At 42.1% G+C, this 21,724-nt stretch overlaps 2 protein-coding genes across 2 annotated transcripts; one reads left to right on the forward strand and one right to left on the reverse strand.

Annotated features, from left to right (window-relative positions):
- Positions 1-941: 941 nt before the first annotated feature.
- HNRNPU (heterogeneous nuclear ribonucleoprotein U) lies at positions 942-13,261 on the forward strand. Its single transcript, XM_082215015.1, has 14 exons — positions 942-1,788; positions 2,538-2,649; positions 2,743-2,816; positions 4,571-4,710; positions 5,978-6,077; positions 6,814-6,926; positions 7,153-7,416; positions 7,572-7,691; positions 8,328-8,456; positions 8,789-8,957; positions 9,409-9,654; positions 10,221-10,426; positions 11,850-11,921; positions 12,435-13,261. Exons 1-14 carry the CDS (start codon positions 1,086-1,088, stop codon positions 12,486-12,488), a joined length of 2,502 nt encoding a protein of 833 aa, XP_082071141.1. The 5' UTR covers positions 942-1,085; the 3' UTR covers positions 12,489-13,261.
- A 3,589-nt stretch (positions 13,262-16,850) lies between these two features.
- COX20 (cytochrome c oxidase assembly factor COX20) lies at positions 16,851-21,722 on the reverse strand. Its single transcript, XM_082215128.1, has 4 exons — positions 21,544-21,722; positions 19,490-19,604; positions 18,729-18,792; positions 16,851-17,660 (listed from the first exon to the last, which is right to left on the reverse strand). Exons 1-4 carry the CDS (start codon positions 21,577-21,579, stop codon positions 17,525-17,527), a joined length of 351 nt encoding a protein of 116 aa, XP_082071254.1. The 5' UTR covers positions 21,580-21,722; the 3' UTR covers positions 16,851-17,524.
- Positions 21,723-21,724: the final 2 nt, after the last annotated feature.

Here is a 21,724-nt window from a genome sequence, read left to right on the forward strand (position 1 = left end):
CTGCTGAGTGATGCCGATAACTCTCTAATTTAGAAAGTAGCTCCCTATGCCGTGGAACTTGGCAGCTAGGAAGATTATGGCAAAATAATTTGATAAACTAGCAAAGGGGACCTGGAGATTTAATTTGTATACAGTGGTACCTCGGGTTACAGACCTCACTAACCCAGAAATAGTACCTTGGGTTAAGAACTTTGCTTCAGGGTGAAAACAGAAATTGTGCAGCAGCGGTGCAGCAGCAGAAGGCCCCATTAGATAAACTGGTGCTTCAGGTTAAGAACAGTTTCAGGTTAAGAAAAGACCTCCAGAACGAATTAAGTCATTAACCCGAGGTACCACTGTATTTTGTATGAGAATTACCTCTTATCCTATGTAACAAAGAATTTAAGCAGATTTAACAGAGGCTTTATTGTATATGTAGCGATTGTTCATGTTTTTGGATGATTCAATGGCCTTTGGCTAGTGCAAGAAAGTTTATGATGATGATTTTTATTTCCAATTTCAGTTAAAAGCATATTCAGAGCTGTATGCCTGTGGAAACTTACCTGGGAGGAAGCCGCCTTGGGCTTAGCTCTGCAGAGGGCAGAGGAGGCTATTGCCCAATACAAAATACTTTTAAATGCGCCTGGAGCAGAGCACAGAACGTTAACATTTTGATATCCAACCTGCAGCCCAATACTAAAACTACATTCTTGAAATATAAATACAATCTAGCACTGCATTTGAATGTTTAAGTGTGCAGTTTCGCAGCCTTTGGGGCGCCACTGGTTCTGCCGCGCGAATATTACTGAACTATATTACCACTTTGTCCTCGCGCTACTTGCGCGTGGTCGCTCACGGTAAGAGCTGCGCGAAATTTGATAGTTACGGTAGCGAGGGAGGGGCGAGGATATATTTGGCGCGCGGCGGGGGCGGGGTGAGGACAGCGCCTGCGTGCTCGAGCCCGCGAGGCGCGCTCACCGTCCCTGCCTCGCGAGCCTCGGTGAAAGGATTTGGCGCCAGGCGGGTCTCCTCTCTTCTGCAGCTGCCGCAGCCACCCGAGCCAGCCGCCTCCGCCCAGACCGCATCGAGTCCTTGCAGCCGCCGCCATGAGCTGCTCCCCGGTGAACGTGAAGAAGCTGAAGGTGTCGGAGCTGAAGGAGGAGCTGAAGAAGCGGCGCCTCTCCGACAGGGGCCTCAAGGCCGAGCTCATGGAGCGGCTCCAGACCGCGCTCGACCAGGAGGAGGCCGGCGGGGGAGGCCTGGCCGGCGGAGAACCCGGCAACGGCAACGCGGAGGAGATGGGCGAGGCCGCTCCGGGCAGCGGCGGAGCCCAGGAGGAGGACCTGGCCCGAGGAGGAGGAGGAGGCCCCGACCAGGCCGCGGCCTGCGACGACGATGAGGAGGCCGAGTTCGGCGTCGGCCCCGGAGAAGAGGAGGAGGAGGAGGAGAGCATGGAGCTGGGCGAGGAGAACGGCGAAGGGGTGACGGCCGGAGACGAGGAGGCGGCCGAAGAAGACCTGGAGGACGACGAGAACGGCGACGACCAGGGCTTCCAGGAAGGGGAGGACGAGGAGGAAGAGGCCGGCGCCGGCGCCGCCACCGCAGCCACCACTAGCAGCAGCGGCGGCAACGCCAACGGCCACGGCGCCCAGCAGCAGCAGCACGGCGCCACGGCCAAGGAGGCTGCCGGGAAAGGCGCTGCTGCCTCGGAGGCCTCGGCCTCGACTCCGGCCTCCTCGGCCCAGCCCGGCGCGAAGCAGCTGTCACCCGCCCAGCAGCAGAAGCCCGGCGGGCCTGCTCGTCCTGGGGGTGAGTAGTGCGTGGGACCCGGATGGGCGGCGGTTGAGAGCTCAGCAGCGAGGTCAGGGTCCGCCGCCATCTTTCTCTTTCCCTCTCCCCCCCCATCTCCACGGCCACCGCGCCTTTCCCCCCACCGCTGTCGGTGGAAGTGGGGAAGGCCCTCCCCGCGCGCCTGCCTTTGGGGATTTCCAGGCCAGGCCCGCCGCGTGTCTCTGCGGGGGGGGGGGAGAGCTTTGCGCCATTTCGCGAGCGTGGTGAGGAAGGGGCGCGCGAGGCGGGGGGAGGGGCGACTCGCAGGAGCCGCTGGGGCGCGCTGTGGAACGTGCGAGGGAACGTTTTGTGCTGTTCTGCGTCACATCCGTCCGTGGGGCGCTGTGGGCTCGAGTTCAAACGCTGAGTACAATGGAGGCGGAGGAATCCCTTTCGCAAAGCCTAGGCCGCGCGCGCCTGCCAAAATCAGGCCGTGGCGGGGGGAGGGGAAGGATGAGGAAGAGGTGGGCCTTTTGAGAGCCGCTGCTTAGGCGCGATCGTAGATCCGAGCGAAGACTTTCCCTGCTAACTGGAAGGTCAAATCGACAGCGGCAAACGTCAGGCGGGGGGCAGACCTTTAGTTTTCTGCGCACTTGAAGTTCCAAGATTTACGGGAAGCGTTGTTACAAATGCGCCGCGAGAGTAGATGTTTTCCTAATAAGAGTAAAAAAGTCTGCTGGATTTTATCGTTACTAACGTGTCTTATTTCCCTCTTCAAAAAAACGAAGGAGAAGCTAAAACTGAGCAAAAACCTGGTGAGAAAAAAAGGGGAGTTAAGCGGCCACGTGAAGACCATGGGCGAGGGTATTTTGAGTATATTGAAGAAAACAAATACAGCAGGTAAATCACTTTGGCGTGTTAAAGTTTTTCATGAAAGATTTTAATAATTTCGATTTGTTGAACTCAAGTGACTGACCTTTTTTTGTTGGCCAGGGCAAAGTCTCCTCAGCCACCTGTTGAAGAGGAGGATGAACACTTTGATGACACAATGGTTTGTCTTGATACTTGTAAGTATAAAAACACGCTTGTCGTTTAAAACAAACTTCTAAGACAGTCTTTGATTCTTAAAAAAAAAAATTTGGGGGGGGGGAGCCATTTGTGTTCCTGAGGTACAATTCCTGCTCTTCTCTGAAATTTTAGTTTTCAATGCATTAGCTTTGAATTTAATCAGGAGAACACAAAAGTGTAAAGTGTTGTTCTGTGCAAAAAGTGAGGCACAAAGGGAGAAACTGATGCTTTCAAAGGGGAACCATTATTTGAAAAACAGGGAGATATGAGATATGCTAATTGTGTAACACTACTTTTGGAAAGTGGTGGAATTTTCCACCTTGTATTGCTTAGTATGTCTGCAGATGTTGGTTGGCAGCTGCAATCTTGCTGCCTCCCGTCTGGACTGGGGGCAGGGTATATTTGGAGTGCCAAGTCAATCTTGAGTTTTATTGGTAAAATAATGGAAACTGATAAGGAATATGTTTGAAAATTGTTACCAAATGATAATTTAAGGGCATGTGTATTCTAACAAGATGATAAGCCATTGTTTGAGGTTGTAGGTACTTTAGTAAGCTTTCACTTTAGAGCTTCATGCACATTCAAAGTGACTTTATTAAGAACAATGAAACTTTAAAAAGCTCTGAGAAGTTATTCTGGGACAATCTACAGTTATTTTGGCACATTTGCATTGCTCATGGAAAAGTAGTGAACTGTTGCACAGACAGGTTTATAGAGGGATTATGGAGGTATTTCCAGAAGACAAAGTGGCTATGCGATACTAATCCTCGGTTTGAAAAGTGATAGTACTGGGCAGTGAAGCTGCTGATTGTTGATGTTTTAGAAAATAATTTTCATATGCTGCAGCATAAGATAAAGAATAGTAAGAGTAAACAACTTTATCATGTGCATGTTTACTTAAGTAAATTCTACAGAGTCCAGTTCAAGCTTAGTACTGTATTGGATATGTCCAGAATTGCGTCTTAAACTGCAGTCTTCTGCACCCTTGGAAGTGAGACTTACACTTTCTATTTCACTTACATAATATGAAAGTATTGTTTGATAGAACACTTGAGAGTATTTATAGCAATGTTTTTATCTCTGTTTGAATAGTGTCTGACTCAATGGCTCTATAAAAAGCAATAATCTCTTGAGGTGTTGAGACATTTGTATTATAAGACAACTTGTGTTTTGCTGAACATTGTCATCTTGAAATCCTTTCCCAGTCTACAGCTTATTCATGGAAAGTGGTATCAAAATAAGTTTTACTCTGATTAGACCCATTGAAATTAATGAACATTACGAAGTCAGGTCAATTAATTTCAGTGGGTTTACTTTGGGTAAAACTTAGTTGCATACCATCCCATGGTTCTTAGGTTTTATATACTAGAAAACATTTAGATTTGGCAGAGCACCAGATAAGAGCACATTTTAAGCGTCTGCACACAAAAGTAGCCCAAGACAAATGATGATTACTTCATAGGGTATGTGTGAAAACACATCATAGCCAAGTTAAACATAGATAATCCTGATTCCAGAGTGAAATAAGACGATAAGCTTAGGTCTTGAGCAAATTTCATCACTTTGCTTGAGAACCCTTAAGTACCCTCAAGTAAAAGGGGGACTGAGTTAAATTTTGACTAATTCAAGAGTTACCTGTTGTGACAAAGAATAGCACTAAACTGATGTAACTTGATTCTTACAAGTGTTCTCCACTTTTTTGTTTGACTGTAGTTGAACAGATTTCAACCGTTTGATTTTCTTTTATTGACAGATAACTGTGATCTACACTTCAAAATTTCAAGAGATCGTTTTAGTGCTTCCTCATTGACAATGGAAAGTTTTGCCTTTCTTTGGGCTGGCGGGAGAGCATCCTATGGAGTTTCTAAAGGAAAAGTCTGTTTTGAGATGAAGGTAAGCCAGAGCAGTATTGAAGACAGTTCAACATTGCTTCTGAATGCTTATAGTTTCAGCTGAAGTCAAGCTAAATGAGGAGAGGAGAAACTACATTTTATTATGGAAAATACGTATTCTTGATTTCAACTGGGCAGTCATGCCCATTTCCAAGATACTCCCAGTCTATTCCCACCTATATGCTCCCTAACAGAGTCAGCATTTTGTGGGCAAGTTCAGCCTTTAAAAGAGCTGGGGGTATTTTTTTGGGGGGTGTGCCAATTCCCCACCCATCAATACTGCCCCTCATTAGCATGAAAAGTGTTTTCTTCGCTGCACAGGCATGCACACTCAGAATCATTTAAGTATGATCATTACACAACTCAGAATAAAAATAGCTAAAACCATAACAGGTATTTTATGAATACCTGGAAAATTTAGCAGTAAAGTGCTATTTAACACACTCAAGCAATTATCCAATTAACCTACATACAAAAACCAGAATGGTTTCTTCAATAATAATAGCATTTTGCAGCAGATCCTACACATAGTATGCTTATTACCATCATTCAACATAATGTGCTTACCTGGTCACCACCGGCATCTAGGGAGTTCACCCAAGTAAGGGAGTGAATCGCCACTAGAGGGATGGAATGATTGATCCCTCTTGAAACAGTCTGTGCTGGGTATGTGTTTCCTTTTTGTCCAACATGGTCACATGGGAAAGGACCACGCTGTTCCTTGATTATTAGCCTGCTGTTGCAATTCTAGATTCCCAGCTGGTAGACTACATAGTGTTTAGCATAGAAACATGGCAAGCTGCACTTTTATGCTCTGTGCACAAGGTGAAGCAAGTTGGTTGAGGAGGCAAAGAGCACTTGTTACTGGCTTGCAATATACAGTGGTACCTCGGGTTACATACGCTTCAGGTTACATACTCCACTAACCCAGAAATATTACCTCGGGTTAAGAACTTTGCTTCAGGATGAGAACAGAAATCTTGCTCCGGCGGCATGGTGGCAGTGGGAGGCCCATTAGCTAAAGTGGTGCTTCATGTTAAGAACAGTTTCAGGTTAAGAATGGACCTCCGGAACAAATTAAGTACTTAGCCTGAGGTACCACTGTATTTTACCTGCCTGCAATTTGCTCATAAGAGGAGCTGAAAACTTTTTTTTAAAAAAAAAAGTGTATGAAAGACTGGTAATTTTGGAGCCTGATTGACAAGGCTAGCTAAGCTATGCTTTTATTATAACTGTAATTAATAGCAGTTTTTTTATTACAAAAATAGGTAACTGAAAAGATCCCTGTCAAGCACCTGTATACAAAAGACATTGACATACATGAAGTGAGAGTTGGCTGGTCACTGAACACAAGTGGGATGCTGCTTGGTAAGCTTTTCCCTTAAAATGTAGATTGCCATGGTGATTCGTCTTTTTTGTAGGAACGAGTGTAGTACTTTTCTGGGTGCTTAAAAGAGGGAGATGATGAATCACTGTAGACAGAAAATGCGTGGTAAAACTTAATTTTGAAAACAGAGCAACTACAACCACTATTTTTGTTAGTAATGGTAGTTACAAGTTACTTGTGATCTATGGAATCTGTTCCAGAAAGCTCCCTCTCAGTACTTCGTCAAAAGGAATATAGGGAAGTGTCAGCATACCTGACATCCTCTATATTTGGGTAAAGAATAGTGCTTTGAATCAAATCCCTTTAGCAACAGCACTCTTCACCTTTGTACCTATTATATGTCTCTGTCCGCCTGAGGAGCCTGGTACAGAAGGAAATGGCTCCAGCACATGTAGGAATCTGGGCTAATTCATTGTGTGCTTGCCAGAAGTGAGTAGTTGGGTGCGAAGCTGAACTCCTACGCAGCTAATTTCCTTGGATTGGAAAGAAAATAATGGGACTTTCCCACCAGACCTGTGCTCTAAACTAAAGTTACTTTCTGAGCTCTCACATAAGCCATTCTCACTTTGCAGTGTACTGCAGTGCTAGGATTCTGCAGTGGATGGGGGTTATCTGTATGGTACAGCTTTTTTAGAAAATCTTTAGGTTGAATGTTGGGTTACAAATACAGTAATTCAGAACTTGAAAGCCTCAATTGCAACTGTTCAAATTTATCAGGCGAGGAAGAGTTTTCTTATGGATACTCCTTGAAAGGAATAAAGACATGTAATTGTGAGATTGAAGACTTTGGTGAGAAATTTGATGAAAATGATGTGATCGGATGTTTTGCTGTAAGTATTTCCTTACTTGGAACGTCAGTTTCTATTTGCTGCTGTGCAGTTACCTGCTTTATAACAAAATGCACAACTTCATTTCCTTAATTAGGTATTGCACCTTTGCTTAATTTTCAAGTGTTTAGATTTTCCTTTGAATATCCACTCAAGCCTTACTAGATTTATTTCTAATTAATGACCCTGCCTAAGTTCATTTATGCTAACACTTTTTTTTGTACAACAGAATTTTGATGGTGATGAAGTGGAACTTTCTTACTCAAAGAATGGACAGGAACTTGGCGTTGCTTTCAAAATCAGCAAGGAAGTTCTTTCTGAAAAGCCCATTTTCCCCCATGTTCTCTGCCATAACTGTGCTGTTGAATTTAACTTTGGCCAGAAGGATGAGCCGTACTTCCCCATACCAGAGGGGTACACCTTCATCCAGAATGTTCCCTTGGAAGATAGAGTTAGAGGACCCAAGGGACCAGAGCACAAGAAAGAATGTGAAGTAAGTAACGGTCCATTTTGAAATCATTGAAGCATGCCAGCTTGAGTATTTGTCTTGAGGCAGTTGATGTGGGTACCACAAATGACAAGCCTTGTCTGTAGGGCAATTGGGGTATAAAATAAGAGCTTTCATTTTTTTATGCCTAAACTCATTAGGTGGTAATGATGATTGGCTTGCCTGGTGCTGGGAAGACTACATGGGTTACCAAACATGCAGCAGAGAACCCTGGGAAGTACAATATCCTTGGAACAAATACTATTATGGACAAAATGATGGTAAGTTCCAACTCCTGCACAAATTTAGCATAATTCTATGGGTAGTTCATCCCACTATGTTCAGTGGGACTTACTCCCTACCTTAATTTTTAGGATTGCAACTTTAAGGTAACTCATTTGGAAACTTGTAGCCATCATGCATCTATTGTAATAAAGCTTAGATGTCTTTAACTCATTTAAGGGTACTGCTTTAGCAGTTGATGGCCCACTGAAAAGCTTTATTTCTATGGAGCGGGTATTTTCTAGATTGTTCATTTGGAAACTTAGAAGAAGCTGTTATTCCCCTAAAAGTATACACATCCTGCTTGAAATATTGGAACTCCAGATAAAAATAAGTCCAACTTTGTTTAGCAGTAGGCTGTTACGTGACACATTTGTTTTGAGATTTGCATGGTATATTAATAGTAAAGTGTCAGAATTAAACATTGCAAGGCACTGAATGATGGGATAAATTGGGTTGGCCTGTTTAATTCTTAGGATTGATCTCATGAGCATTTTGAACAAGTCAATGTATTGCAAAACCATTGCCTAAAATGTTTCTGGTATTAGCAATTACAGACAATTTCTTGCTATTAAAAATACCCAATGAAAAGAACATTAATGGCAGTGAATGCTGGGCAACTTCTGTTTTCATAGGTTGCAGGTTTTAAGCGGCAAATGGCTGATACTGGAAAACTCAACACACTGTTGCAGAGAGCACCACAGTGTCTTGGCAAGTTTATTGAGATTGCTGCGCGTAAGAAACGGAACTTTATTCTGGATCAGGTATGGGGGCAAAAGTTCATTGTTTTACAAAATTCAGTTAAGCTGCCATTTGTTTAAGGGGGGGTGTAGATTCTAAACTTCAGTGGGAGATACAATATATATATATTGAGGCAATAAAGTTAGAATATTAGCAGTTGTACTTAGGTTTGTAATATACATGAAATCAGGGGGAGAATGGTTATCCTAGCCTCTACGGCCTAACATGTACATAACTTCCTTCTACTTGTAAACTTCTTTGCATTTATACATGTGGAGGTGAAATCTAAGCACACTAATTTAACTTAGCTCTAACAATGACAGCTACGTGTAGTAAGTTACTGCATTTTTTTCAGACAAATGTGTCTGCAGCTGCGCAGAGGAGAAAAATGTGCCTGTTTGCAGGCTTCCAGCGCAAAGCAGTTGTTGTTTGCCCAAAAGATGAAGACTACAAGCAAAGAACACAAAAGAAGGCAGAGGTGGAGGGAAAAGATCTTCCAGAGCATGCAGTGCTCAAAATGAAAGGCATGGAACATAATCTATACTGTGTTCTAGGATGTTGAGTATCTGTTTAAAGGAATAATGTAAAAACCTAAAGATTCAAAATTTCTTGCCTTAAAACAGTTATGCCTCTTTAAAAAAAACTGGAAGACTTCTGTAACTTTGTAAGACAACACTATATTGTGTTCCCTCTGCTGCAGCCCTTAATACTACTTAAGTCATGATATGCTTCATGCAGATGCACAAAGCTGTCTTGGCATAAAGTGCCCTAGAAAACAAAGCTAAACGTGTTATAGCAGACGTGTGTTCCCAGTTCAACTTAATAGGGAGAATGTGTCAAGTTTTCAGGAATCCTGCTCCTAGCTTGAAGTGATGATTACTTGTCTTGTATTCCTTTTATATAGGAGGGGAACTTTGGCTTTTTCTAATGGCTTCAGAAATAAATACTGAATATTCAGGACTCTCTATCTTGTAGGAAATTTTACTCTGCCAGAGGTGTCAGAATGTTTTGATGAAATAATCTACGTAGAGTTGCAAAAAGAAGAAGCCCAGAAGCTTCTGGAACAGTACAAAGAAGAAAGCAAGAAGGCCCTTCCTCCAGAGAAAAAACAGAACACTGGTTCAAAGAAAAGTAACAAAAAGAGTGGTAAAAACCAGTTTAACAGAGGTGGACAGAGAGGACGTGGTGGATTTAACATGCGTGGCAACTTCAGAGGCGGAGGTATCCTGTGCTCCTAAAACTGCCTCTTAAATATTTTAATTTTATACCCGAGGTCTTAGTTGCTTGCCCCAAAGTAGAGCAGAGCTTTGAGAATAGATCAGTGTGGATTGAGACAATGTCTTCATTTCTGAAAAAAATACAGCTGGAGGGGCCCAGGCATGGCTTTGATTTAGTAGGAAAAAAACAATGTAATTAAGCATCCTGAAGCTTAATTTTTTAAAAGAAGCAGCTAGGTGTATGTTTATGGACAGAACCTCATGAAATCACCAGTGCTTGGGCTGAATAAGTTTTCGGTGGTTTGGGAGAGGGCTGTCACTATCTTTCCCCATAACTGTTCTTAAAGCAACCTCAGTTTGGACTCTCTTAACAGTTTTCAGATGCCTTGCCCCATGGAATTTGAATTTTGTCTTCCAAGTTCAAAGCTCCTTTACTAGAAAAAACTAACTTGTGCACAGGCTGAAATTAATGTCTATTACTAAATAGTCTCGTACTTCTCTTCACCAGCCCCCTGGGTCAAATTAAAGTATGTCATTGGGTCAATATTAATATTCTAACATTTTCCACAGTCCCTGGAAATCGTGGAGGATACAACAGGAGAGGTGGTAACATGCCCCAACGTGGAGGTGGAGGAGGTGGTGGCAGTGGTGGAGCAATAGGCTACCCATACCCCCGTGGTCCTGTCTTTCCGACCAGAGGTGGCGGAGGAGGTGGTTACTCAAACAGAGGAAACTATAACAGAGGTGGAATGCCCAACAGAGGGAACTATAACCAGGTAATTTGCTGTAGTCAGGAAGATGGCATTTTTGGCTGAATCTTTTGGTGCTCTCTTAGCAACCAGTATAGAAAGCATGTTTAAAAGTGTGATCCTAATATATAATGATACTGTTCCTGAAGTATATGATGTACAATGTTTTTTCAAAGTTATATGACACGTGCAATCCTGTAGTACTGAAACTTAGGTTTTTAATTTGTACTTCCAGACTTCTGAAAACAAACCCCTAAATCAGCAATTTAACATGAATTTTACTATCTTAACAAGACCATTGATCCATAAAATGAAAGCAATAATCAATGTACTGTACTATTAAAAAAACCCAGTATTGTAGATGATTAAAATTAAAAAATTATGTGCACTGATAATAGTCATTGTTTGGATGTGGGGCTTTTATCCATTTCCACAGACATGGGGGAGAGTTGCGAGTCCGCCAACCATATGGCTAGTGGGCGCAGCTTCCCTCCCTTGTGGCTGCGGGAAATGCCGTGATGACCCCCTTCTCTGCTGCCGGACAACGGAAGTGTGGCACTTAAAACGGAAGTGCACCCCGAATGGAGTATGTTCACACTCCAAAAAAAAACGCAAATAAGAACACTCATTTCCGGTTTTGAAGTGTTCGTAACTAGGCTGTTCGTTGGCTAGGCTGTTCATAACCTTGAGGTACCACTGTATTGGAAACATAGGGTTTTAGCAGAGATCCCATATATAATTTATGCAACAGTGTTGCTGTGCTTTTTGTATGAAGTCCTGTTTTCTTATCAAGCATATTCCTCTGTGTGATTGGATAACAGAATGGACAGAAGGTAGATTAGAATCTCTTGGTTGATCCACTCTGATCTGTAAAAATCTCTGGCGCATAGTAGTTGAAGCAGAATTACCCCACCCCATAAACACTAGCATTTAAAATATTTGAGTGGCATTACCATGATTTGTTTGTTTGAAAGGATTGAGCCTGTACCTGTGTGAAATTCCTGGGTTTAAAATTACTCTAAACCTCAAGATTTTAGTAAAAAAACACACAAGCAATCTCACAAGCCTCTGCACCACCCCTCTGCTAGGTAGCGTATCATCCAGATGATGATCATAAGATCACTGACCATGTAATTCATACGTACTGTATAGCAAAATCAGCATCACATTTATTCCCCAACTTGCATGTGTTCAGGAGCAGTACTTTACTGGCATATGGGTTAATACTGACTAGCAAGAAGAATTTGGAATGAATGTCTCTTGTCAGAATGTAGCCTTGATAGTTAGGAATATTTGATCAACAGCAACTGAAGTCGTTTTATCTGAAAGTTTATTAACTGAAACATTTTTGAAGTTTACTGCAGATAGCCGCCTGGATGTGTTTTTCGCCATTGAATGGTAAAATGTTTAATAAGTAACTACAAATCAATTTATTGGACTTTTGTTACAGAACTTCAGAGGAAGGGGAAACAATCGTGGCTACAAAAATCAATCTCAGGGCTACAACCAGTGGCAGCAGGGTGTAAGTAAACTTTCTCAATCTGCAGCAAAATATGAAGTAACGTTAAGTGTATGTTTTAACAAGTAAACCTTTATGAGCATATATATAGCTTAAGAGTAACGTTAGTACAAGATGTAGTTTGTTTGTAATTTGTACTTCATGCAGCGGAACCTCGGGTTGCGGACATAATCTGTGACGGAGGCACGCCCACAACCTGCAACACAGCATCTGCGCAAACATGTGATGCGATATGGCGCATCATGCGTGAGTGGCAAAACCTGGAAGTGTAACCCTTTCCGGTACTTCCGGGTTTATCACGGTCCGCAGCCTGAAAACACGTAACCCGAAGCGTTTGTAACCCGAGGTACCACTGTATGTGTAAACAATAATAGGAGTGGGATTAAAGTATTAGGAAGTGTCCACACTTCACTCCCAATTGCATGCTTCAGGTGTTTTTCATACACACCTACAGAATGTAGAAATAAAATTTGCTGATATTTGACAATGGTTAACTGTTTATCTTTGTTTTTGCAGCAATTCTGGGGTCAGAAGCCATGGAGTCAGCATTATCACCAAGGATACTATTGAATTCCCAAATAAAATGAACTGATCCATATTTCTTCAAAACCTTCACAAGAAGTCGACTGTTTTCTTTAGTAGGCTAACTTTTTAAACATTCCACAAGAGGAAGTGCCTGCAGGTTCCTTTTTTAGAAGCTTTGTGGGTTTGATTTTTTTTTGTACATTTTTAATTGCAGTTTTAAAGTGAATCTTAAGAGAACCTCAGCATTGTGCACGATAAGAGAATGTGTCAGTATTTCAGGGTTCTGCATTTTATCTGTAAAATGTGACTTTTTTTTTACCACAACAAAAGTAAAATGTTGCTTTGTATCTGGTGTCCTCTTATTAAAGATTTTCTTTTCTCTTCTCTCCCCCCCCTTAAAAAAAATTCTAAGAAACAGTCGAGAGTCATCAAAACAGAAAAGTTAGCAACCAGGCTTGTTGTGGCCCCATGAATACTAATACTATGTAAATAATGCTCATTACACTCCATCTTCCACTCCATCCTCTCTATGCAGTTTCTAGGTATGGAAGAGGGGGAAGAGAAATAAGAATGGTCTTTTGGCAATAAGCTAGGTTGTATTTTTGTTTTTTAATTTGGCAAAGGGTTGAGGGTGGGGTTGCAAAGCAAAACCTAAAGATTAAATAGTGAAGGTGGAGTGCATGTAAAACCTGGTTGCTTTTGTCTGTGGAGGCTCAACTTGTGAAGGTACACACCATCAACTTTTTCCATTTGTTATGCATTTTGATTCTGAAAAAAGCTGGCTCTGCCCATTTCTTATTAAACAAACTTGTTGTAAATCCAGTTGTCTAATGGGATCTATATGAAGTTAGCTGTGTGTCTGTAACCTTTTCCCCACAAATACTGTGTATTTAGTGTGCTTGTAGTAGTAACTCCACCATTTTGTAAATGAAATTGTGATTCACCCATTTTATATCTAATTTTTAATCATGTTAGTTCTCAGATGGGTGTGTCTCCTTAGCCTGCTGATTTACTTATCTAAAGAAAGTGGGTGGAGAAATTAACTTTAGCCGTTTGTTTGCAATAAAATAAAATCATTTTACTCTTGTTCTGGGATTCTCACCACATTGGTCTAAAATCCCTTTAATGACTTTGAGGGGTAGGATACACAATTATAGTGAGATGTATATGCACCACATGCATGCTTTCACATAATAAAGAAAACCAGTTGCTTAAGCAACTTAAAACACTTGACAAGACTTCTGGAATCCGGAATCCGGTAGTCCCTTGTTGGAAGGAATTTTTGAATTTCATGAAATGGATGGCAATATACCAGCACACAAATGTTTTAGTTTTGCAAAGAATAGCCAGTAGTATTTGTATATTGCGGGGTTGGTGCTTAGGCTAACAGAACTCTCAGCGGTGGTGGCAATTGAAGCCCATAAAGGTAAAGGGACCCCTGACCGCTAGGTCCAGTCGCGGACGACTTGGGGGTTGTGGCGCTCATCTCACTTTACTGGTTGAGGCAGCCGGCGTACAACTTCTGGGTCATGTGGCCAGCATGACTAAGCCGCTTCTGGCAAACCAGAGCAGCGCACGGAACCCCCGTTTACCTTCCCGCTGGAGGGGTACCTATTTATCTACTTGCACTTTGATGACGTGCTTTCAAACTGCTAGGTTGGCAGGAGCAGGGACCGAGCAACGGGAGCTCACCCCGTTGTGGGGGGCTTTGAACCACCAATCTTTTGATCGGCAAGCCCTAGGCTCTCTGGTTTAGATGACAGTGCCACCCGCTCATAGCCAGAGCTAATGACTATTTGATGTAAAATGGCAAATTAGTGGGCGTCTTCTAGAGGGAATATAGGTGGTTATCTATGTCATGGCTAGATAGCTACTTTTACAGCTACACTTGGCAGGATTAGTTTGGTGTATATTATATTTAGTATATATTATATTTGGAGTTCCTAGTGAATATGCCACTTCAAGTGAGCTAAAGGTGCATCTGCAGGAGTGTGTAGTTGTTTTTCAAGGTTTATCACTGGATTCTACTTTTTAGAGTACTTTTACTAAGCTTATGAAAGGAACAGGTTTAAAATGTTAAGTGTTTAGTAAACTGATGCTAAATGTAATTTGCTAGGAAGGATTATCTAGATCATAGTCTTCAAGCTGCTGTGATGCCTGGCGTTTCTAGCTTTTTCTTCTGAGTTTCTCCCTGCTTTCTCCCATCTTTGCTGCAGCTTGCCACCCCCCTCTTGGGAACATGCTACCTAACATAGAAACGGGTTGTGATAGGAGGTCTAAGGGGTGGAGTTGGTGGTGCTTGCTCATTCACAACAGGAATGGATTAGGTCTTCATTTAGAGACCAAGACTTGAAATGTGTTTGCTCACTAGACTAGTTTCAGTTTACTTGAATAGAAATGTTGGCTAGGAAAGGGGTTGGAATCCCAGTTGAATTTGATGAGTAAACTGGTGGGGAGTGTGTGCCTTGAGTGTCTTTCTGTTTCCCCCCACTTCAGGAGTGCATATAGGGTTTGAGTTTATGTGGGAAGATTTATTGGGGTTTTCAGCTAGATCTGTTTGGGAGTAAGTGTGGAATCCGAATCTCATTTACCTGGAAGTAAAATCACCAGTCTAGAGTATGCATTTTGGAACAGTCATAGAATTGGTAGCTTATTGCCAGACTAATGTTTCTGAACCCTTGCTAGTTTCATCCATATAGTGCGCCACTAATGTGCTTTCAGGGAATATAAAATGTGCAGTGGTAACCTTTAAGGCTTTCAGAAAGTTTCAGAAGTTAGTTTTGTAGAAGTGTCACTAAGGTAAGGTATTGCATGTCTTCTGCCTCATTAAAATACAGCTAAGCCAGTGTAATGACTTGGACTTGCATCTGTACTTGGGTTCTGCTGGTCTAAATGGCTCTTGCCATGTAATATTTTTACTTTCACCATTCCTAAGATGCTAAGATTTTAGTGTCTGGCTAGAAGAAACTAGTGCACGGCTCTATACAGATAATACTGTTAACCAACATGGAAAGATTGTAACTTGCACAGATGAGTCTAATTCTAGGAAAAATAGTGTAAAAGCAAACCATGTGCAGAATGAATGCCTCCATGCTTTCAAATCCACACTCCTAGAGTCATGACTTAGTTGTAACTTCGGTTAGAAGTCCACCCCCCCCAAGGCTCACTAAGCCAATATGCCATGACTGAAGAGTCCAGCAATATTATGTCACTGTAGTAACTAAATTTTTTTAAAGGCAATTAATAAAAAATAATAGTGTTGTACATTGGTTCTTGAACATGTTGGTACTCGTACATTTTGGCTCCCAAACACTGAAAGCCTGCTAGTGTTGATGGTTTTCGAACATTTTCCGGAAGCCAAACTTCCAACATGGCTTCTGCTTGAGCACAGGAGGCTCCTGCAGCCAATCTGAAGCTGCCCCTTGGTTTTCAAATGTTTCAGAAGTCGAACGGATTTCTGGAATGGATTACGTTAGAGAACCAAAGTATGACTAGTTCATGGTTCCATGGGCCAAACATAATTCCCACTTGCAGGAATATTGTATTGGGTAATAAAATTTGTATACCACCCTTCACCCAAAAATCACAGGGCAGTTCACAGCATAAAAATACAAAACAAAAATGTGCCATGGAAAAGAGTGTGTGCTTTTTGCTTGCATTAAAACATCCTATGTTAATGTAGAGATCGCTCTTCTGCATTAGGTCTACGCAGCGCCTCTGGTTAGACTTGTAAGCATATCAAGTTCACTTTCAGTTGTTATGCATGCTGTTATCTGTATAACTGTTTTGTGAAAGCCTTATTAGCAATGGCACAGGGTTCTGTAAACCTGACTTTAGGCAGTAAGTTAGCACTAGATACTCATTCATCCAGCTAGGAAAGCCCATCAGAACAAATATCTTTCTGGTTCTGCATTTTCATTCAGGAGCAAAGTACCACAACATCTTACTACATCACCATTACAGTAGCAAGGGATATAAAATGATCGCTTGGATTTATTTACAATCATTTCTACTGAACCTTATTCTTTTTTAAAAGTTCACTTAATGAATATGAAACTCAACCTATACAAGTAATTACCTAGATCACTTGTTGAACTGCTAAAACAGGATACATTTACAAACTCTTAAAGCATAATGGGCTTTGGAAGCTAGGCCTAGATGACAATCCATACAAATAATTTTGCTGCAGGGATTCTCAAAAGCAACAGAGGCAAACAACTTTTTACAACCCCCCCCCCCCCGAAGAGTAGACCTCTACAGCACAAAGAATGGTTAACAGTAAAAACATCGAACAATGCTCTTAAGTATATTCCTACTCGCCCACCTAGCTCTTAAATTTATTTTGATTAATTCTACACAATATTGCAAAGAGCACTTGCAATGCTAAACAGAAATACAGGGGCCAAATGTAATTAAGGATGCTTTTTTTATTGTACAAGCAGCATACAAAACTGGTAAGCGGTCAAAGGTATGGAAAACAGTACCCACTATTCTCAAACAGTAGACCGAACAGAATTGCTTGCTATTATAATTACCATATATACAATTGGGTAAAGGCTTTGTAAAAGGACAAGGTTGTTTTTTTTACATGATTTCAGTGCAGAACACAGTGCATAACTTTTTCTCTGGAGTAGAAAGAGGGTAATGAGTACTTTCCTAGAATGATTCCCTTCTTTAGCTTAATTTAACGCAAACAGTATTCTAATGAAAGAACATGATGCAAGTGATATATTTTATTGAGGAAAAAGATGCTTGTATGCAACTTTAGATTAGTTGTAACATTATTGAGCAACCTTGCAAACTCAAATTGCTTCCAGCTCAACACTAGTTTAAGACATTCTGAAGAAGTTACAAGCATCACGGTTGCCTTGTGCTGCTCTAGAATCCTGGGTTAAACATCAAGTGCCCCTTCCCTAAGGAAAGTAAATCAGATTACATATGCTTCACCCTTGATTTGAAAGTGAGAATAAATGAAAAATACAATTTGGAGCTTCAGGGCAGTCAACGAACTGTTTCCAAATGCTCGGCAAATGAGCCATGGCTTGTATTGTGCTTAGAAATGTTCACAACCAAGTGCAGTTTCAAGAACGGCTTTCTTCACTTTTCTTTTTTTCTGGATCAAACTGGGTGCTTTCATACAAAATTTTCTTTCTCATCCCTTCTTGAACCATTCGTTGCTGAATCTTTAGTTTTGCATTACTGTATCTACAATAGACCCTCAATAAAGAAAAGGCAACAAATAATGAATGATCCCCATCCTATTTTAAATAAGAATTCCCAGTATTTATTCAGATGGTATAGTATTGAACCAGCCTGTAGTTTGAAGAAGAGAGAAATGCTTTACACAACTTTTTCTTAAGTAACTGTATTCTGCAAACAAAAATATGGAATAGATGTGCACATAGGGAAAAGTTAAGAAAAGCTTTGTACAAAGGGAACAGGCTTCTGCCTGCACAATAGGACTTCACTTTCCTCATGTCCTCTCAATCCACTATATGCACCTTCATTATGCACATTTAGACAACAGGCGAACAAATTCCTCTTCAACCAGGCCTTTGGCTGATGAACATCTTATACCCTTTTAAAAGTGCTGATGGGAGGGAGATTTATTGGTGGTCTTTTTGCTCATTAATATTTGGGGGTTTTAAAAAACTTTTTATGTTGTGAACCACCCTGAGATCTGTGGATGAAGGGCAGTATACAAATTTAATAAAATAACAATGCCCACAAAATCTGCTTGGGAGAGAAGGCACTTGGGGGAGATATGTAGAGTCTGCAGAAAGTAGATGAAGGCAATGTTCCATTGCAGAAACAAGTCCACTCATGCAACACTGGAGTCTGCCATCTCTCAGCTGCATCAGTGAAGATACTGAATGTGAATTTGGATTGTTATACTGTACCACCATATTATTTAAAGACCCCTCCCAAGCAATGGACAGCTGGAGTAGGGTGCAGAAGGTGCAAATAAGTCATATTTCCAGGAATATCCTGGTACACTAGTGTGATTACGTGCTGAGTTGTAGGCAGGGGTGCCAACTTGAGTAAAATATTGGGTGGGCTCAGGTAAGCCCCATGCTGCATAATTATTCATAAGGCATGGCACACATCATTTGAATTGCAATGCCTATCAACTTTAGGGGACCTGGTTCCCTCAACTATTTTAGGGGGTGCGCAAAGGGACATAGGTTCCTAGGAGTTGGCTCCTAGGGTTGTAGGAAAAATCCACCGAAAGCCTATCCGCACACATCTTCAACACAAGTCTGAGAATTTCAGAAACATACATACCAACATCCTAATGTTGTCAGGATAAAACCTCCCACTCCAAAGTCACAGGATCGTCTCACTCTGCCTAGGCAGAAAAGAAGTTTGTTCGTTTGTAAGTTATGTAGACAACATAACAATTGGACAAGAAGAAAAGGAACTAACAGAAAAACAACGTAGGAAATATATTTTAGAAGTATTTAGCCACTATTTCTGATACCATGGTTGCACAAACCAATGAGACAACACATAAAACAGAATGAACTACAGAAAATTTGGGGTAATTTGACATATGTACTAACCTCATAAAATTTGACAAAAGGTGAATAAAGGAGGAAGTGCAGCCTGTTGAACAAGACAAAGACTAGATTCTAGAACTACTGGCTGCAAAAGAAAGGAACCCTCTTATAAATCGGTATTGTTATAATGAGGCTATTATTGTTTACCTTTACCTTTAATTGAAACTAATAAAAACTATTATTAAAAAAAGAGAAAGGAACCCTCTTAATTATTCTCAGCTGCTGAGGTATGCTTATGAATACCCCAAGAACTTTAAAGAACAATTGGTATGCAATGTTTTGGAGACTGATTGTGCTGTATGTACACCTTTGCTGGGAAGGGTTTTTAGAGAGGAAGCAAGCAACACTTTATGTCAGCTGTTGCGCTGTATTAATTGCTGCATGGAGCAAAGTATTACCAGAAGAGAGAATGGAAACAAAGAGAGAATGGAAACAAAGAAAAAATTACATATAAAAAGAAATATCTGCAGATTTACTTTTACTTACTAGTTGCCAAAAAGTGTCCAAGACCCAAAGTTAGACCACCCAATGAGCCATAGAGCACTGATTCTCGAGCACAAGGGACATTTCTGACGTCAAGTATTCCCAGTAGCTTAAAAGACTTGAAAGAAATGAAATATATCACATTAAACAATGCATTGGTTATGTACAGAACCTTCTGAAGTGCTGCATTTAGTACAGTAGATGATTCCTGTCCCTTTAATAGTGATGTAGAGCAAAAAGAAAAAAACATGTAGTTTTCCCACTGGGCCAAAAGGACAAGAAAAGGACACAACCATTGAAACTAATTTATCTTGCTACATTATTCTCCAGTAGCTTTTTAAAGGGGTGGGGTGAAGTTGTTGAAAAGTTATTCTGTTATTCTCATTGTCATTCTCATACCAATGGACAAAGCATGCATCAAATCACCTTGATCTTTTGGAGCTACCATCCACCTGAAGGCAAAATCATTCCCAAAGTGGTATATAAACGGCTATGCTTGATTTTTGTATATATATTTTTACATTGATATCCCGCCTCTCTCTCTTCATGGTGGCCTCATATACCTTCAGACCATAACTTGGGATACTTGAGTTTGGATAGTGCAGCATGACCATATTGTTCCTGCTGAATTTCTCAGGATTTGACGCACTGATCAGTGACACTGAGCCATCCTTCTGAGTTGGAAGGCTCCACATTGCAGTGGTTCCTATCTTTCCTGGAGTTTTGACAGGAGTGAGCGCATGCTGATTCTATTGAATTCTCAGCACCATATGATGCAGTGGAAGAAAATCCTATACAAATTTCCACTTTGCATCACCATTTTTTTAAAAATACAAGAGTGCTCTAAATTTGGCATTTTTATTTTACCTGCATTTAGTAAGGGATATGTAACCGGAGGCGAACAAAAGTAGAGGTACCACTGCATTGGGGGGGGGGCGGGGGAAGAAGTTAATGCTGCAATCCTACAACCAGTTGAAGGCCCGCTGGGGGGGCGGCGGCAATAGGAAACTGTGAGCGCTGTTGTACAGCTGGAGAGAAGTTTCCAGGCGAAACAACAATAAGCTGTTGAGGCCCCCTGGAAAATAGAAAGCGCAGATGTCTCACAAGCAGTGCAGGTCTAAACAAGGCATTTTGGGGTTGTATTGGGAGAGTCGTGGATCTGAAGCTTCCATAAAGACTGCTTTGCCCACCTCCACCCAACATCCTCACAAAATTGGTCTGAACCATTACAATGGGAGGAAAAATTCTTTCCCCCACCTTCCTCTACTCTGGCTGCAGCAAGCTGGCAGGTCTATAGATGCATCTGCTCTAAAGGAAAACATTTTCTTCCAATAGCAAAGGTTCCATTTATAGCACAATCCTATACACGTCTACACAGAAGTAAACCCACTGAGCGCAATGAGGCTTCCTTCCATGTAAGTGTGCATTGGATTGCAGCTAGAAAAGCCTCCACTTGTCTGCCCAAACATTCAGGGTCAGGGCATAAAACAATGGATCAAAATTTCTTTGGAGCTACGGTTGTCATGTCTTCAGTATACCCCTCTGGTTTCCTCGAAGATGAAGGCAGGATTATAAACCATTTTAAATGATTAGTATTTTTGAAAAGAAAAGAAATGCCAGGGATTGCGACAAAGGAACCTGAGGAAACAAAACGAGTATTATGGTCCACTTATGTCCGTGTGGACTCAGAAATATATCGGGCATTAAGTGGTTTGAAGCGAGGCTCGGTTTCCTAGGGAAGGAGCGGTCTATCTGGGCGATAAGGCGCGACGGTTGAATAGAGCTTCCACGCTCAGAGGCCGTGTACCTGCTGGAAGGGGAGGGCCAACAGAAAAAAGGCTACCCGGCTACCGGGAGTCCGCTGCTGGGGAGGCAACACTGCGAGCCTCGTCACGTCGGGGCGGTTCGCGCGCTGCTCTGACGGCACAGAAGCCGCTCCCGTTAGAGAAGCCGCAGCCCCTTCCTCCGTCCACACAGCCAACGAACACTAGGGAGGCCATAAGCAGCCACCGCGGAGCTCGCCGGCGGCGCCTTGCCTCCGCTCCCAGCTCATTTACCTTCTCCGCGTCCCCGACCTTTTCCTCGCCCGCCATAACAACCCCGCTTGCCAAGCTCCTCCCGGCCGACCAACCGCCGCAGCTAAACCACAGAGCCCTAAAGCCTGAGTTGCGCAGAGAGGCCTCTCGCGCAGACGAAGGCGGCCGCTCTACCCATCCGTCTCTGCCTTCCGCCCGGGTT

Source organism: Podarcis vaucheri (assembly GCF_965113315.1).
Source record: "Podarcis vaucheri genome assembly, chromosome: 3".
NCBI lineage: Eukaryota > Metazoa > Chordata > Lepidosauria > Squamata > Lacertidae > Podarcis > Podarcis vaucheri.